The 19821-nt window shown below is 38.2% G+C and overlaps 1 protein-coding gene and 1 long non-coding RNA gene across 2 annotated transcripts in view; one reads left to right on the top strand and one right to left on the bottom strand.

The window, feature by feature from the left end:
• The window catches only part of DISC1 (DISC1 scaffold protein), a 201008-nt gene that overhangs the window by 162471 nt on the left and 18716 nt on the right, over positions 1-19821 (top strand). Inside the window, 2 exon segments of the mRNA XM_058835575.1 lie at positions 11186-11429; positions 16664-16708. Of these exon segments, the coding sequence (XP_058691558.1) occupies positions 11186-11429; positions 16664-16708 (289 nt within the window).
• Positions 5800-8338, bottom strand: LOC131577583 (uncharacterized). The gene is made up of 3 exons (XR_009277245.1): positions 8249-8338; positions 6323-6394; positions 5800-6106 (listed from the first exon to the last, which is right to left on the bottom strand). It is a non-coding gene; the product is annotated as an uncharacterized LOC131577583 (long non-coding RNA).

The following is a 19821-nucleotide window of genomic DNA, read 5'->3' as shown; positions in this document are numbered from 1 at the left end:
GAATTAATTCACCACTTCCCATGGGCAGCAGGTGTTCAGCCATTCCCAAAAGAGCTGGGTCCCTCACACAGAGCAGCTACTTGGGAAGAGAAATGCCATCAAGCCAAACATGCCCCACTTCTTCCTTCTTCCCCTGCTTATATACAGCATGATGTTATATGGTCAGGAACATCCCTTTTGTCAGCCTGGCTCACTTGTCCCAGCTGTCTTCTCCTACCTTCCCTGCACCCCTAACTTTGTCGCCAGTGTGGCAGTACCAAAAGCATAAAAGGCCTTGTCTCTGTGCAAGCCCTGCTCAGCAATAACAAAAACATCTCAATATTATCAACCCTGTGCTCAGCACAAATCCAAAACACAGCCCCATAGCAGCCACTGTGAAGAAAATTACCTCAGCTAAAATCAGCACACACAGTAGTCCTCTCTGCTGCAAACTCTTGCCTCGTTAAGAGTAATTCTATATCACTCTGCTGCTTTGGTGTGCTGAGATTTCCCTGTTTTGGAGCAAAAGTAAATTTTTTCTTCTCTTTTTTCCCAATCTCTTGTGCTTTTCTTGCTTGAATTGTATGAATCTTATTAAGATTTTAAAATTCATATTAATAATTTTTTTGTTTGTTAATTAGTGATACTTGTCAGTGTGGAGAGGATTCCATTTTATGAGTGGTGAATGTCAAGCATGACTGACAGCAGTCATACATCCTTCCTCTTCCCCAAGAGTAGGTTCTTGGCTTTTTGACCTGGAATCCTATACAATTTCTCTTGAAGATATTGGATCTACTGCATGTTTGCATTAATGAAGGGAAGATTGATACAATGAGCTTTGGTGTTTTGTTTTTAATAGTTTTCCATTTCCTATGCAAAAATGCTCTGGCTATGACATAATATTTTTATAACAGCTCCACTGTGCTTCATAAAGATTGTTAAGCCACTGACCTCATCCTAGAATTTTCAGAGGGAGTTTGAAAATAAGATCCAAGGTCAACGATATGAGGAAGTATTTGCCATGTGCTATGGCTGCTGAGGAGTTAAATTTGGACACTGTCAATGTAAAGGACAGTGGTTTAATCATTCCCTTCAAATAACAAGGAAAACATGCAGCAGAATGTTTTGCAGTAGGTTAGGTGAGAGGCAGTCTGAAAACTAGGGACTGAGTTTGAGAAATTGATAAAAAATATCCCTTTACACAGAGGACTGTTTCCAGTAATTTTATGGGACTTTTCTCAGTCTTGCTGAGAAAAATAACTGTAAACTCTTCAAAGTGCTTCTCTTTGCCCTTCAGCATCACCTGTGCCTTGCCCAGCTCTGCCTTTCTGTTGACTTCTCTGTGAGCTGATTTCATGCAAACCTCAACCCATCTTAGCTTTGAAGATATGACTTTGAGGGGAGGGAGGGATAGCAAAGCTGTTTGTCACCTCTGGGTCCATGGCATTAAGCTTTTGCTCTCTTACCAGGTGATGCTCTTGGTGGCTGTATGTAAGTGAATATGAGTAGTGAAAAACAGGTGCTCCCTTCTGAACTTGACAAGAAAAGTGTTGGGATGTGGATGTGTATTTTCCTACTGCTACTGTTTTCCAATGCATCCCTGAAGACAAGATTTGAAACCAGTTTGTGCAATTACAGAGGCTCTGTCATCTGTCTTGAGTGGGATTGTCATCCTCAGTAGTAATACGTATAGAGCAGTCAAGGAAGATGAGGATGGATGGCTGACATCATCTGTCTGCTGTCCAGCAGTGCTGCTAAATCCTCCTGTTCTGTCTTCAGGTGATACTTTGCACAAAGCCCTGACTGGCCAGTTAGATAGAAACCATGATAATTAAACAAGTAGAAAATAAGGCATTGCTATCTGCAAAGCACGAGAATGAAGATATGGGATAACTTTATTTTGCATGCAACTGGAACAGTCTTTCTTACTAGCATTTGGAATTGGCATTTTCATTGATTAATGTACTTGCTACTGGGAGTGTACTCTGCTAGTCTTGGGGAGACAACGCATAGCCCAGAAATTTTAAGTGTTCTGTAAGCAGTAGTGCAGGGCTTTTGTAGCTACTGGGGTCCAGCCAGGAAGAATCTGTAGACCTTGCCCTTTCTCTCTTGGTGTTTTTGATCCAGAAGAGGATTTGGCTCCAGAACCTATATGACTCTGCAACTACAACAGGTCGTATGGTGCCCTTGGATGTTTCAGAGGAACTCCATAGGCACTTGGCTCTTGACATCGGTATTTGGCCAAAACTCTTGTTTTTCCAGGTGTGTCTTCCTGGTTACAAAAGCTGAATTTCAAGGTACAGTACATTCCTACATGATGACAATATATCATCTCTCCCAAATCTACCTCTTCTAAAAGGTTATTTCTTTGTCCTGTTTTTTATGTATGCTTAATTGCTGTTTGGTCAGTGGTACACAGGGTGATTCACATCCTCAAATTCTCTTGACACTGAAAGTCTAAATCTCTCATGCTTTCAGAGAGAGAAGTATATTTTAAACTGTTTTATATCAGAGAACAGAGGTGAATGAAAATGATAGAATTGTGAATTCCTTCTATGTGCTTCTTTGCACTGTGGTCAGAGAATGTAATAGACAATAAAAGACCAGGGTCATTATTCTAATTGCTTTGAAATAAGAACACGTTCTTCTCTTGGTATAAATACCCATTGCTGCTATTGCAGCAGTGTGGGTTTGTGGCAGCTGAGAATGTGGCCTCAATGCAAATGCTGTGCTTTCTTCCTGTGGCATACTTATAGCAACAAATATATTCTCTTGGATTAGAACTGGTTGTGACTTTGAAAGACACTGAATGTCTTCTGTTTTAGAGGAGGTCACTAGAAGTTGGATGCTTTGTGGGGTTCAAGCTCAAGGAAGTACTGAGGCCTGTGTAGCAGCTGAGCTGAACAGAGCTTAGATGGATACATAGATACTGAGATGCTTGGGGTTTTTTTTCAAAATTGGGGCCTAATTCTTGCCTCTCCTTTAAATCCAATTTGGGATCAAATATTAAATAGTGCAGAAAAAAATCTCATTCCAGCAATTCCTATCCAGCCAAAATTCATGACATTGTGGGGCTTTGCTGTTATTGCAGGAGCCAAAGGCAAGCAGGATACAGACTGAATTATCGGAGTTAGTACCAAACTCAAAGGTGTTTTATCAGATTATGAACAAGGTGAATGATAAACTAGGGTTGAGAAGCTGGCTTTATGTGAACTGCTGAATAAGAAGAATTCCCTGGTAGCTTTCTTCTCATCTATCAAAGTTAAGTTTTTTAGTCTTAGAATAGATTATTTGTAATAGATGTTTCAGTGGAGGTAGGGGCAGAGAACCGTTTCTTTTTTTAAAGAGAAACAAATAGCCCTGAAAGCAGGTAGTAAATTTTTACATTATAGATTGGGTAATATAGTAAAAATAAACTGCAAAGTAAATATAGGGACAAAATTGAATTATAAATGCCCTCAACAAAATGCCTTCCTTCTTCCCTTGTAAATTACTGAATTTCCTGCATTCAGTGTGTGGGTCCCATTCCTGCATCCACCCTGTATTAAGAATCAAAGTGAAAACCATCAGCTGCAGCAGCCTATCATTTTGTGTTTCCAGTGGAGATAATTTAAGTATAACACATTGACATTGAATATTGGTAAAAAGATGACAGCCCATGATTAAAGTTCTGCACCAGGTAAAATAAATGGCTGGAGGATTGAAGACAAAATGACAAAAGTATTGTTTGATATTACCTGGTATCTTGTTTTTTAATAACACTAATCAAATGTCTATTGTTGGTTTTAAGCCCTAGATATATTGTTTTTAACAAGCCTTTCAGGAAAGAAAAACCAGACATATAATATGTACATTTGACATAAAATACAAGGTGGTAGTTCTGTCCTTCAATTACCATATCAAGGTGGAGTTTTTTTAGAAAATATGTCAATTCTTAGCAGACTGGTTTCAGATTTCAGTGTTAATCTTTCAGTATCCTGGGTGCAGTAGTTTTACTGAGTGGAAAAAATTGTGGATAATGAGTGTAGTTGATAAGCTTAATTTTGGCAGAAAACATTGGCAGATATTTATGTATTTTTTTTTGTTTACTGATATTACTGTGAGGGGCCATGTATTTTTACATGAATATTATTTCTTATTTGTAATTATTAGCTTCTTTCTATGGAAAAATCTGTGTGGAAAGGAATTTTTTAAGAAATATGAAGGCAGTTCAAGTTCATAGATTTTGCAAGGTCTGAGAAAATTCCTTAGAAATCTTAGACTCCATCATAACAGAATATTTACCCTTTTTCCTTAATAATGCAATTTTTAGAATTGGTGGTATAGCCTCATTATGAATATATACAAAATGTCTTTGTCTAAAGACATTACCTGGAGCTGCCCCAAGTGATAGAATGGCAGTGTTACCATTTAGGAAACAGAACAGAAGAGGGAGAAAACAGAGGCAGTGAAGAACAGGGCTAAGTTTTTAACTGAAAGGAGTATAAGGGTTGTCTCTGCTCCCAGACCTGCAGAAATGCACTGTTCCTGGAGTGAAGTTCAGATATGGGCAAGCAGAAATGTGAAAGAAGCAAGGAGCATGCAACAGGTAGCAGCTGTCTGAAGAAGGCTGTACAGTGTTTGAGTGGTTGCCTTCCAGTGTGGCATTTTTCCTTCCAACACAGTGTTACATTTCAGGTCTACTCTCTACTCCCTATTTTTTATACTCAGCATGGGGCCTCTACAGTGTTAAATATCTCAGATGAGAAGGTGTCTGAATGTATTTGGGGTTCTCCACTAGGACTCATCTGAAATTTGTGAACAAGGAGGGAATTGAACTGTTGCTCTTCTTTTTGCTCACCAAGACAAGAAGTGAGAGTTCCTAATGCCAACTCACAATTTGAGATTATGGTGGGTGTTCCATAACAGTAGAGGTTAGATCACTCAACAAGGACACAGGCTCTCTGGATCCAGGTACTCTGTCTACTGCACTTCCAGATTTACTCTGTCCTGAAGAGATGTGGGTGCCATAGCCACCACATTAAGGACTGCTTTGGAGGCCCTGCTCACCTTTTTCCTGAAATCTGCCCCTTCCTGCATACTTGCCTGGCTCCTGGGATGCAGTAGAAAGCAGAGCCACTGCCAACACCCATTCTTCCAACTGCATGAAAGTGATGTCCTCACCTGTGTCCTGCACTGTCACATCCTATCTGGCTGCACTGGATGTCTTTTGAATAGGACTGATGTGCAGAGAACTGGGCTGTGGCTATAAAGTGTAGATATTAGAAAAGTCAGCTCAGAGCAAATTTTTCAGGTGTTGAATATGTAAAAGTCTAAAAGTTAGATGGGGATTGTGAGGATTGCTTCCTTGGCTTCTGTGGTTCTGGTCCAGAATGTTCGTAAGGGGTGAAACATCATATTTAAAGAGGGAGAGCTAATTACTGTTTTGTAGATATTACTGTATTTTTTATAAAGGAGAGGGCAAGGTTGGAGGAACAAGTTGCTGTTGCTTATGCCAGGGAAAAGTACTACCAGCTTCAGACTTTGTCTGGGAGTTTTAGCTAGTGTCCAAGGTAGAGAAGGTTGACTCTGACAAGGGAGTATGTGGAGTCTCCTTCTGGGAGTGAGTCTTGTTTTCACATGGAGAAATGTGACAATAGTGCTGAGTAGCAAACAAGTATTATCAGTGAGCTTTAAAATAAGGGAGTAGAAAGGATGTCTCCCACACTAGGAGACACCACACGATTGGAACCATATGAAGTCAATTAATGAGATTTTTGGCTCCTGAGGAGAATGAAGAAGAGAGACACAATGCAAGGAATTGAATTGTGAAATTGAGGTTATATTGAAGGCATTTATAGGATTAGGGACACTTGCAAGAAGTGGCGGGGGAGAAAAATGGGTTTTGATTTTAGCTCCAGATTTTTAAGGAAGGTGACTTTCTAGTGTGCAGGCCAAAGGGAAACAAAAGTTTTACTGTTTGGGCAGAGTCCACGTTCTTTGTACTTTCTCCCTTATCAGTCTGCTGTTGCACACCAGTCAGGTGGGGAAAACCGGATTATGTGTCTCCTTTCCCCTGGAGCCTCATGTGAGTCACTGATTGGCACATTGTAGTTCTTGGTTTGTTCCACAGGTTGGCTTTCAGCATCTTAAAATATAAGGGTAGAGAACAAGAACTGATCAGGCTGGAAACTTCTTTCTTTCTTTTTTTTTTCTTTTTTCTAATGAAAAAGAGAAGTAAAGCATATTTCTAAGGTATCAAATACTTGTTAAATATAAGAAGAGTTATTAGTGCATGACTGTGAATTAATACGATGAATCAAATAAAAAGATGAGGCTCTGCTAAGAGTGAAGCAACCATTACCTTTTATCCTCTAAGTATCATTAGAAGATACTTTCTTTTGCTTGCCTCCTTTGTTCACTGCACAGCTATTGCCTTCAGAAAAAGAAACAAAGTCATAGTTAAATGTTGAGTGAGAAGAGCTCATTTCTCCCCTGTGGTGCAAAATAAAAATAGAAGCAAGTGACCAAAATATAGAAAAACTTTCCCTAGTTTGTACAATAGTTCAATAAAGAATGGGCATATTGAACAAAGTCTTTTGATTCACAGTGCCATTTTATGCAAGCCTCAAAAGTTTCCAATCATTTTAATTGTCATAATGAAAATCCCTGTTGTTTCTGCCAGACTACTTTTGTTGCATTTTGTTTGCTTTTTTTTTTTTTTTATCAGAGAAAACTGCTTTTAGGGTCAGTGAATGCAGAGTTAAAATATGTTCCAGTACTGGGAGCAGATAAGCACATGGTTTCCTGAATCTGTACCTTAATGTGGCTCACCTATTAAAAGGAAGTAATCTAGAATCTTAGTGATGGTTGATCTCCCCTCCTAAGTTGCCTTTTGATTGTGCCATTTCTGAATAGTTTTAGCTTCAGTCTCACTCTCTTGGCTTCCAGTGTGAGGGTTCTTACAGGATTTCCCTTGAAATAAGCAACATCATCTCATCAACACACAGTATTGACCTCAGGGTGTTATAAACCACTTGTAACAACTCACTCACTGAGGGGCATTCCTGAAAACTGAAAATGATGAGATTTAGAAGCAGTGGCATCTTCCTGTGTTGATTCCACTATGCTTTTGAGGAGATTTTGCAGAACTTTGGTTGGTTTGGTTTTGGTGATGTGGGTTTGGCTTTTTTTTGTTTGTCTTTTTGTTGGTTTTTTTGTTTGGTTGTTTTTTTGTTTGGTTGTGGTTTTGGTTTTTTTTTTGTTTTGGGGGTTGTTGGTTTTTTTTTAATAGAGTTTAATATAAAGTCTTTTGACTATTTTTACACAGGCATGTTTTCATTTAGACTACAATGTTCAGGAACTGAATGTGCCTTTTGTATGTATGCAGAGCCCTCAGTAAAGAAAAGTCATGTTCTCGTAGTTCCAGTTAGCACTATAAATAGCCATAGAATAATGTAGTGCTGAAAGCCACAGAGAGCCCCCATAGATACCTCCCAGAATATCGCCAAAAGGCAGAGGAGCAATGTTTTTTGGAGCTCAAAAGAGAGAGAATCCTTGTTGGTTATGTCTCTTGACATGAATTTCACCCAACATCACAAGTAGAGGGGAAATATCCTCTAGTTTCCTTTTACCCTGGTCATGTTTCCCATAAAACTGCTTGAGCCTCAATAAAGGCAACTGCAATTACAGTGTCAATTGCCACTTTATCATGAGAACTCAAGGATAAACCTCTCTGTTCCACATCCATTTCCTCCTGTCCATAAACAACCCTGTTTCTCTGACAGCCCTTTCATCATCATCAACTTGACCTAATGCAGAATTCTGTCTGCTGTGTCCTTTCGTGTTGCTGTGGATGTCTCAGCCATTCTTCAAGTCAGCTTAGGCCTGCTCTTGTAGATTCTTTCTGCACAGTATCCTTGAGGTAAAACCTGTCCCAGCTATCCATGAAGCTGAAAAATTACTCATGTAGAGTCTTGCATCTCACTTACTTCACCATCAATTTCCCTGGCCCTTACTTGACAAAAGTAGCGTTCACTACTCTCATTCATTCAAAATGAGCCCTTCTGTCTTTTTTTTCCATTTCACATTGTTTTTCTCCATTGACTCCTTCTGTTCTGTCTAATCAAAACTAGCTACTATCTTCCAGTGCCAGGGCTGCTCACAGTCTTTAACTCCCTACTCAGTACTTTTTGTTTTAAATAAGAGAAGACTGGCTCTCCTCTGTAGATGTTAAGCCACATCGGTATCAATCTCTTGCCCATTCTACTGTTATATTAGCATCTCTTACCTTTCTTACATGATTCCTTTGGGAATGGATGGAGATCTTGGATATCTAAGGACATGTTTCATTGTCCTCCCACAAATCCTTAAAATGCTCATTCACTGGGATGCCTCAGTGTTCTTGGCACCACTTTGATTAATCAGTCACTTGTGTAACTAATTAAACTGTTGTATTGTAACTAACATGCCATGTCCAGTCCACTGTGTTTCTTTGAACATCCCCATCTGTATCCTAGCTCTTGCTGATTGTTTGAAAGATAAAAGTTGCTTTGAGAAAAGGCCATCACTGTAATGTGTTTGTACAAAGCCTGGCACTCTGACTCTTGGCAGTTCAGAATCAGTAGGTGATTAAGGTATGTTTTGTGTCGCTGGGTCTATGTAAATGGCTGATGGATTGTGATTTGTTGTGGATTCCAGCAGATTGTTCCAGACACCTTCATTGAACTTGCCACATATGCCACTTTGATAGTAATGTACAGGCAGGCATATAGCACCTAGAGGTGTTGATACATCATGAAATATTTATAAGTATGGGAATAATGTAAAACCTCATCCAGACTCGATCCATCATTTTGAAACATTTCATACCTGAAAAATCTCACTGTGTTCAGTACAGCCATCTATGGAGGCTTCACGGAGACTGCAATGAACTTTTAGTTGAAAGTGAATAAACCAAACACTGAAATTCTATTTAGTTTAATTTTAACAAAAGACATAAAAGGTAAAGTTTTTTGCATGCTGGGGACAACATAATTTTTAATAATCATTTGGAATGTGTCTCTGTGTTAGCTACTTGCAGCTTCAAAGTAATTTGCATTCCATAAGCGTGTTTGAAAAATGCTTCAACACACTGAATTCCAAAATACAGACTACAAGGTTGATATGTTTGGCTTAGATCTGTTCAGAGTATCCAAGTGTATGTGCATTCACTGATTTTGGTTGAAAAGTTCAGCATAACATCATAGCATCTTAGTTCAAGATGTATCAGAGATTTACAGATACCATGATAAAACAATGCTGGCCTTCAAATAAAAGCCGTCTGTTAGCAGTAGATTCAGTAAATGCTATTACTAAAATGCGTTTAAAACCTAGACACAGACAGAACCACATTGTCCAGTGCACTGAGTCACGGCCAAATAACAGCAGCCCAGGCACCATTAAGCTGTACTGTTGTACATGCTGTTCATCTTCCCCACTGAGAAATGCTGCATACATCACCATCTCTGCCCTAATTTTGTCAATAAAGCTCTTCATTAAATTAAATAGCCAAAACAAGTTATCCTTTGGAAATCCTGATTTAGCTCTCTAGAGTGGTTTTTTTTTAGCTTTTAATAATAAGCCATATATAGATGCAAACAAACATTTTCAAAAAGCAAATAAATGGGCTTATGTATGTCTGCAGGAAAATGTTTTGACTGTGTAACTATGATAATGTGATTGACAAGTAGAGAAACAGTGGGGGTTATTTTATTTTTCTGGCTTGGTAAGTGAAATGCTACCTGGATGGAACACAGACATGTAATCCAGTGAAGCATTTTTCCCTTTCTAATTAGTGATACTTTGAACTCCTTGGGGGAGACCAATTTGTGGACCCCATGCTGCATTGTGCCTTCAATAAACATATATACTGACTCTTAAGCACAGATCAAACAGCTCAGTTTCTGAAGCCTGATTTTGCTCTCAGTCTCAGTATATTGCCGTGTGATTTTTACAGCTTGGCATCTTGTGGAGTTAAAAACATACTTGTGTTAGATTAATGAACTCATTGTGAGAAGTGCAGCTCCTTATTCCTTAATTTGGGATAAAAGATAAGCTGGTATTTAATTTTGTCAGAAAAGTTAAATTCAAATGGTTATTTTTCTTCTTTTAAGTCACATAATTTCTCACAATTATATAGTAAATTATATAATTTGAAAAAGAACAGTGAAAAAAATACTGTGGTTATTAGCATTGAAATCTGTCTGGAAGTGTGTATTGCCATGGGAAATAATTGCTTCTCAGTCCTATCCCAGGCTCTGCCACTGATCTACTATATTTTAGCAAGCAATCTGCTCATTTGGTTCCTTAGAGACAACACATATTAAATGGAGATGTGACCACATCACTTACAAAGAGTGTGATGTTAGTATTCAGTTCTCAAAATCTATCTACACTTCCCATTTATTTAAATTAAATAATTAAATAAATAAATAAATAAATAAATTCCCATTTATTTCAGGTGGAATAATTTTTGGATGATCTCAGGAGCACTATTTGTAATGTACATGTTTGAGAGATGATTAATGGATATAAAGTTTATAGAAATTTTGTATTTTGAATTCTGTTTTTGTTTTGGTGGCCTAACAAAGTAGAAGGAAACCAAAGCACATTAGTAAGACATAATGACAACACTCAAAATAGAAGACTGAAAAAAGGAAGACTGTTGTGGTTTAGTCTAATCTGATTCACCAGTGCTGAAGTAAGCACATTTTAGTCTAATAAGAAATTTAGTGTACCTGTTTTTCAAAAACTAGACCTGATTTAATGCAGTAAGTAGTGTGATTGTTCACACATGAACTTCTACGTCAAATTCAGGAAAGCCACACGGCTGCAGGATGCCAGGCCTATGTATCTGATATTGTGAAGGAAACTCTGGTTGTGATGGCAAGACCCCTGAACCTGTGTCTGAACAGAAGGAAGCCTCCTGTAGCCAGTGTTTGCTGTACAGTTGGAAGCAACATCTTAACCCAAGGAGGTTTTTCTATCATCCACTTTGTAATAGGACAATAATTTTACTGCTTTTCAGTTTGATATAGCAGTGTTATCTCTGTGGGAGTATTTGAGGTACTGTTGGGTTTTTTGGTTGTTTTTATTTTTCTGTCTATAATAAGCAGTTACTCCAAGTGTTACTTGAAATAGCAACTATTCTCCCTGAACTGCAGTTTTCTTTTGGCTTTTATTTCAGCTGTGGGAGCCAGCTGCTCCAAAGAGTGTGGGAAGCTGACTTGGAGGCCTGTCAGCTGTTGATCCGAGGGTTTCAGCTGAAAGAAACCAGTTGCTGTGTTTTTGAGGAAGAAGAGAACCAAATGGATGAGATGGAGATGACTGCTGATGCCCCACCTGATTCTGAAAAAAGAAAAGAAGGTCACTTTCTAAAGGGCACAGAGTGGGGTGCTGTTTCCTGCCCCAAACACAGGGAGCTGAAAGAGGTATCTGAAATAGTCTGAAACTGCATTTCAAGTAATATTGCTGGTTTTCCTTTTGAGAGGAGGAGTTGAATCTTTATGATGGGTCAGCTGGGCAGGTTAAGTATGAACTTAACATCTAGGTTCTAATCTGGGACATGAGTAAAATAGCTTATTAGCTTCTCAGAAGTCCCTCAACCCTTTTTCCTTTTACCATCAGTGTTTTTAAAATGCAGAAATTATTCAGGCAATAAATGCAGAATATACATCAGGATTTAAAGGAAAAACTATTAAGTATTTAACCAAAATTATGAGTTGTTCCTCATCTCACTGACAAGTTTCATTCTGAGTTGGTTCTGCTGACTCGTTAGCCTGGACCATTGTTAGCTGACATGAAGAGTTAGTTTTCCTCCCTTAGTGCAATGGTCAAAGGCTTCTAAGCTAAAAGATGCTAATAGGCTTACAGCATCCAACAATTATTGAAAAGAGGAAAAAATCATGTAGCTTAGAAAGCTTGACAAATTTATTTCAAGTTCTCATGTTTTGATCTGAAATGTTATCCCTGCCTGAAAAATTAAGCACTATCTAATAGTCTTTTAACTGTACTGCCTAGGTAAACAAGCTGTTAAAAAAGCTTCATCACCCAACAGCACCACTGTGACAAAAAGACCCTCCAACAGCAGTTGTTAGCTTTATTACCATAGAATTAAGTTGAGAAAAATTTAAATTATGCTTAATTGCGTTTGATGTTAAGAGCCATTGAACTGTGCATTGCTCTGAAACCTGATGCCTAATTTTGCATTTATACTGGCTGAGTCTTAGTGGAAATCAGACCTGACTGTAAAATCTCTTGTTAGTAAAATTCTGGTTTTATGTTGGGCTTCAGTATTCCCTGCAGTCTTTTCCCAGGGTAAAATACTGGCTTCACATAGAGAACATTTTTATTAGAAATGGTCAGCTTAGCTTTGATTCCACCCCATCACTGCCTTATTTTTTTATGAGTCTGTTGAAATAATATTGGTTGGTTATGGAATAACATAATATGTTGGTTATGGAAAGCTGTGCTCCACTTTCAAAAGTGCTTAGAGGCTCTGGAGTGTTTGGGATTTTGTTTTGCTACTGTTTCTGTAGCACTCCTGATATTTGTGCTATAGATTACCACCTGTTTCACCCCTGCAAGCCCAGATTGTTTCCCTGGAAATCAACCTCACTATCCAAGAGTGACAGATGGGCAGCTGAAGTGAGGTGACTTCTGGTTGTGGAGAGATATGTGGGACTTGAGGGGTGTTTCTCCACATCTTGAATGGAAGAGGAAACTGTATTTGCAGTGACAGGCAGTATCTAATCTTTTAGAGAAGAGCCACAACAGATTCTTCCCTAACATCTCTTATTAGTTCATCACAAGGCAGAATATAAAAGCAAACTAAAAAACCTGACATAAATGAAAAAACCTGACACAAATCATGCTAACTTGTGGTTTTGAACATGTTGAAGTGCAAGAAAAAATCCATCTTGATTTGTGAATGGACTTGAAAAACAAACTGCTTCTGAAGCATTTAAATGCTCTGTTACATGGTAGTGTATTTTTTATTTGAAAACAATTCAATATAGAAGAATAGTGATGTGGTGCTTAGTCTCTCAATTTAGCCGTTTATAAGACTTCCATGGAAAATCTTATCCTTTGCCATTAGCAGGGAACCTTTTCATAGCCATTTATCAGCAAGTGATAAATTTCATTTAACAAGGCTGTGGTGCCCCTGTGAGAGGGGTTGCTTGCTGTGGTTGCCATGTTTCTGGAATGACTTTTCTGTTCAACTGTGTCACAACCTCTCTTCACCATCAGGGAATTTCTAGAGAGCACCACTGGCCACTGAAGCAGAAGGAGAGAGTCATGTTCTTTGTACTTAGAGATTACTGAATTAATTACTTCAAGACAATATATGAAAGGCTGATAATAACATATGTGCATATATGCCTTGGGAATATTTCACCCCCAGGTGATTGATTTATTTTACAGTGGAATTCTATAAATGAAGCTCTCCAGTTATTTATTGTGTCATATAGAGCTAAGCACTAGTGCCAGGTGAATATTGGTTTTCTTGATGTGTACTATGAATAGTTTTCTTGCATATAACTGTATCTTACTCTATAGGTTTCCTTAGAAAGCAAAAAAAAAACAACCAAAAATAAGTAAGAAACATAACAATAATAAGAAAAGAAAAATAGATGAAAGAGCCCTTCTCATAGATCCTCAGATACTCCTTTGCAGAGGGGCCATTTATCATTTTTAATTAAATATCCTCACTAAATCATAAAATATGATATGTTCTGGTATAAAAATACATAAGGTATAAATTCTTTGGAAGTTTGTTATTTTACTCTCATGCGTGCACAGGTTTATTAACTGTCAACAGTTATTTTATAGTTTTCATAACTGTGTTTTCTAAGATGCTACTGATTTTTTTCCCCTAGTTTTTATGTGGTAGACTGGCATCCCAAAATAATTCAGTAAATCAGGCTTCCTCTATAAAACTGACTGTTAACTAGGGATGAAAATCAGATGCATTGGAAGCTCAACTTGTTGAAACATCATTAATGATGTTTTGGTGAAAACTAAATAAAGTGGGGCTAGCAGAAATCATCCTGTGAATTACTCTGAGTTACTTAAATAAGATGTGCTTCTCTCAATTGAAATAGCTCATTAGGCTATAGCATTAAAAACACACGGGAGCAAAGTTGCAGACAATATTGCTACCCTCAGTCATGTGGAAGTCAGCTTGCCTAATGTATTTGATAGAGATTCTTGAATTCTCATATAATTGTGTATTTTCCAGCTGCTAGCTGTGTTGATGAAATTAGGGTGTCCCATCATTTCAGTTGTAGTTTGACTTTTTGTGACAATTTGGCCTTGATTTTCTTCTAAATCTCCAAAGAATTAAAGATGGGTTTTAGTTTTCATCCCACAAATGTTCCATGCTTTTAAACTGAGTGAGGTGGAAATTGCAATGATCATTATTACATGGTTGCATATATGCATATCTGGGTGATTTCTAAAATATGCAGTACCATATCATTTCTCTTTAGACATTAATGCCTGCTTCTTCCACTCCTTATAATATCTTGCTTTATTTTTTTTGCTTCTTGATAATGTATGTGTAAGCAAGCGCTTTTATAAAAGCTTTTTAAAAACAGCAGAACCACCAGTTATGCCTAATAAAGTTATTAATTTAGTTAAATAACTAAATGAATAACTAAACTGAGAGATTTGTGTGTGCTGGGACCTCCCTAACAGCAAGTAACCTGATGAACATGGGTATGTGTGCCCCTGCAGGCTTGAGTTCCTGACCTATCCTTTTTTCTTCTTCTGCTCTCTGGCTTGCTGTGCAGTGCTCCCTCTTAATCACTATGAAGGAAAGAAACACCTACTAGATTTCAAGAAAATTGAGGTGATTAAAGTTACAAGGTAAAATCCAAAATTCAGTAGTTTTAACTTCTGTTAGTCAGCATTTTTGATAGTTGTCCCATCAGAATTGTTTGTAGTTAAATTCTCACTTTTTCATCACAAAACAAGTAGAGAACAGGGACAAGGATAAGGCCTGCTGTCTTTTACTCTTCTTTACATATTTCAATTTGGCCAGCTGGGATGATGTTCTGGGGTTGGTTGAAGATCACTCTGGTGTTTGGAAAATGTTCTATAATTGTAAAGCATTCATGTGATTAAATTTTTAAAAGTTACTGAGGTCTAAATGATACCAAATGGACCATCACAAAAATAATATTTAATGTGGTGTGTGCCATTAAGAAGAAGTTATCACAGAACACGATGCAACATTTTTCAGAATTTAGTGGTAGCAAGCACCAAGAAAGCCTTTGTGAGCAGACTGTAACTGATTACTGTGCACTGGGATAGCCTGTGGTCCAGGAGGCAAACGTGTAATGTGTAAAGGACAAAGCCTTTTGAAAGCTAAACAAACTGTGCATTCATTTGAGCTTTAATTAAACGCTGTATTTGTGGAGCTTAGAAAATAATTTGGAAATTTTGAATTTAATCTTAGTTTTAAATGTCAGCATTAAGCATTAGTGAAAGTCAGTGTTTGTGTGTTCCTTGTATTGATCCAAGCTAAAAAAAGGATGTCAGTGGCAAGAGGCAGCTGGCTTGTACACAATGGTCAGATCCTCTGACTGAACAGCCACGTGTGGAGCTGTGCAGCACAGTGGCCCTCAGCTGCATCTGAAGCGGGGTGGAGTTCTGCTGGTAAAAATGCTAGCTCCTTAGGTAGGGATTGTAGCACCTCAGTAAGCTTAATGTTTACATGTAATTTGGCAGTAAAAATACCATCAGAAAATTAATATAGCAGGCGAGAGAAATTTACACTTTTTTTCAGATTGCTGAAAACAGTATCCAGTAACAATTGTGATTGTATGGCAGATTAATGATTTTGCACTTTTATTATGTGTATCTATATATGAATTCTCATATAAGTGTGTATTTTCCAGCTGATAGCTGTGTTGATGAAATTAGGGTGTCCCATCATTTCAGTTGTAGTTTGACTTTTTGTGACTATTTGGGCTTGATTTTCTTCTAAGCCTCTGAAGAATTAAAGATGGGTTTCTGTATATATATGTGTTTGTGTCTGTGCATACCAAAGCAGTGTCCCTATCTCAGCTTATTATCAACAACACTGTTAGGCATGACCACTATTAATGATTTCCCAGTGATGTTAACATCAAATTTCTTTGCTCCTCAGCCAGTCAATGAAACTTCGGCTAATTTCATATAGACTTCATAGATGAAGGAAATTTTGAAGGAAGAATTGACTACAGTTAGCATTTGTTAGCAATAGGAACATTGATTGGGTCTCTCATTTCCCCTGCCCAAAATCATTTACAGGGTTCTTACAAAAAAAAAAAAAGTCTGTAGGCTCTTGAATGGCATACAGATCTGCAAGAGCTTGATAGAAAAGTTTGTTTCAATCTATAGTTAGTCCTTCAGTTTTAAAGGCGGTATCCCTTGTGGGTTTTAAGTGAGAAGCCAAAGCAGGCTTTAATAAAATATATTCAAATGTAGTTTTAAACATTGGGTGGCTGCCACTGCCCCATTACAAATTCAATTGAAATCTTTCATGCATGTGAAGAAAATTGATGCAGTTGTTCAGCATAACTTTTTATTGTGCTATATGGTTTTTATAAGTTCCATTAAAATCATACAGTTTATATAGCATGTGTCTACTATATACTTAATAATTTATCTCTAACAGGTTATGGAAGATATTTCATTTGGAACAGAGGGTCATTTATCTGAGGTAAGTGTTTCCTAGGCAGTATAAAGTGGTGATATTGTACAGACTTTTCTTTGTCTCAATTAGAACAAATGACACTTGTTTTTATAGTGCTACGTTTGCTTAAAAATTGCTAGATAGTGTGTGAGCACTTGGAAAAGCAACACAATCACAACTAGAGTAGGCCCATTCGTTTTTTTGGTTTTTTTTTTGTTGTTGTTGTTGGTTTTTTTTCCATTGAAGATAATGGTGTAATTGCTGAGTATTTCAGGGAGTTTATAGTTAAAACTTGTGCTAGTATTTTTTAACACATGCCAACAACAGGATGAACACACTGGGGAAAAGAAGAACCAGTAATATTTAGCCAGCCCCACTGTAGCACTGTCATGATGCTTAGGAATGGAAGAAAATTGTGATGCTTAGCCTGTTTTCTTGTGTACCACTAAAAATACCTTTGAATTTATTTTTGAAGTGTAAAAGCATACAAGCATACTGCAGCAGAATACATGGTAACAGGAATTTCATCTAAATTAAATCATTGGATGTTTGTAATTTTACACCATTTTCATTAAAAAAACTCTCAGAACCTAGTCCATGTATTTAAGAAAGCTGGGATGATTGAGTAACATAAGATATATGGCCTATGAGAAAAACCTGCTTATATACAAAAATCTGTCTACCTACAAACTAAAAGTTTAGGTAATATATGTGTAAGGAGAGCTGCTTCTAAGAGCTGTGCTGTTTCAGTCTGGTCCATTTTTGTATCAGTATGCCTTGGGTTGCAACTTACATTGTAAGGAAATTTAGTATCCAATCATTGTGTCCAGCCAGCAAGTAAATTGCATGGACAAGTAACCCCCAGTTCCCCTTCCATAACAACATACCTGCGTCCTGTCAAGTACAACTGACAAGTGCTCCAAACCAGGCAAATATTCAATAAATAAATATTAAAATTTAGGGTAACTATTCACATGAGACGTTTCGTTAGATTCCCACCAGTGAATCTAAAGACTCTGGAGCAGCTGGAATGATCCAATAAAGATAATTAATTGCAGCACCAAGCTCAGATTGTTGACTTTGTGTTCAAGGAGTCTGGGACATGAAGGCACACCTAGGATTGACTGCTTGGCTGTGTGTGAGTTCAGCATAAATAAAAACAGGAAGCCTTTAGAGTGAAGGTGAACTGTACAGAAAATGCAGATGGCCTTTCTGATCAGTGAACTTTGCCGTGAATTATAGATAAACTGTGTGGCTGCTTGTGTCCATGCATGACATGAAATAGGGACAGGAAAACCCATGGGATAAAGGCAGCAGAAAGCCCTACTGCCATCAGGGCAAAATACTGAGGGTACCAGAGTTCACAGGAAAACAGGGCTGCTACTATAGATGAGTACACCAAGAGCTTAATATCTTAGAGTCCTCAGAAGCAGAGAGACTTTTGAAGTTTTGATGGAGAGGGACAAAAGTACATCAAGAGAATATAAAGCAATGATAGAAATAAAAGGAAACGAAACATGCTAGTAGGCCAGGCCCTACCACACTGCCACAGCTGGACTGATGAAGACTTTTAGAGAGCTCTCCACAAAGCTCTGTGAAAGTGTTAGCAGCCTGTACCACGTCAAGGTTTTGCCTAAATGTATCTTTGGTGCTCTGGTCCCCTAATTTGCGCTGGTCAGTCTCCCCCACTGCCTGCAGGAGAGCACCCAGTTAGTCATTCCAGATTGTTGCATCTTACTGACTTGGGAGCAGAGATGGGAATGAACAATACTAGGAACCACCTATAAATGAAACCCAGCTATAGTGACTCCTTGCACAGCAGGGTGTGGACACAGGAAAACAGTTTGGTACTTTGTTTCTTTTTCCACGTCCTGACCCACTGTGAATTTTTATTGGTTAGTCAGTAAATAGCCTCATCCTCCCGCAGCAGGAGCTGGAATTGTCCCAGTGTAATTAAATGAGCCAGTGCAGTAGTGTGCTCTCATTTTAGAAAGTCTGCAATTAGGGAAGATCTTCAGTCTACTAGGGATGAGAATAGGAAGACTGCTGTCAGGCCACAGCAGGGTGCTGGAAGGCAGTGAAAAACTCTATTCCTGCAGAGATGATTTTCCAGGGACACTCCTCTGTAGCTGTAATGGAAGATACACAAAGGGAAGACTTGCCAACGTCAGACTGTAATTCTGATGAGTCATTTAACACTCCCATGTGGAGAAGGGAGGGGGATCAGTGCAAACAAAGGGAGTGTGGGAAAAAGTGTGTGATGGTGGGAAAGAGATCGGTCACAGCTGGCTGGAAGGCTTTATGCCTAAATTGTTGCATATGAGAAGGTGGGGAGTGTGCTGTAGTGCTAAAGTCTCCTAAATATATATAACCACACTGATGGAACAAGCAAATAGTCTATAAGTGGAACGTGATAAGAGCAAAAAGCAATTGGGAAACAACTTTGATCCCTCTTCTGAGAAAAGTTAGATAGCTACCTCCATGAAAGAAAGGCTCAGCTAAACAAAATCAGGGAAGCAACAGGGCATTTTCTGTGGGACACACTGTAGAAGGAATCAGCAGATATTCTTTGGTAGTGTCCAGAAGACATTAGGTTTATAGTACAGCTACATCTTCTTTTGGTGCAGAAAAGTGCAAACACAGTCACAGACTACATATCTGTGTCAGCAGTTTTTCGGTGGCCCAAAAGTTTTGACAAGGAAAGGAAAAAAGTGTTAGTAAGAATGAGCCTAGAAGGGTATTGCACTGTCTAAGTGTGAAGCAGCAAGACCCCTGAGCACACTAAGCTACATGAAACAGAAGATGTGAAATGGCAAGAGAGTTCAGGGATAAGCTGGATACAAGGGAAAGGTAAAAGAAAACGTGTGTCTTCTAACAAGAAAAGTGAATGAGAAAACAAATGAGATCAGAATTTTTTTCCTTCCTTATTCTCTCTGCTTTTGGTCTTTTTTTAAAGATTATAAACTATGTCCAATTATGTAGTGCTCCTAGGATTCACTACAGGGTAGCAAGAGGCAAATGCAGTAAAAGACCCAAAGGCAAATGAGATGTACTCAAGTCAGGCTAGACTGATGAAATTTCTCCTGAGCACATAGGAGCCAAGAAAAACAATCTCCAAACCATTAACAAGCTCCTTTGAA

Source organism: Poecile atricapillus, chromosome 3 (assembly GCF_030490865.1).
Source record: "Poecile atricapillus isolate bPoeAtr1 chromosome 3, bPoeAtr1.hap1, whole genome shotgun sequence".
Lineage (NCBI taxonomy): Eukaryota > Metazoa > Chordata > Aves > Passeriformes > Paridae > Poecile > Poecile atricapillus.
Note: the sequence above shows the minus strand (reverse complement) of the source record. Positions and strands in the feature narration are given on the sequence as shown.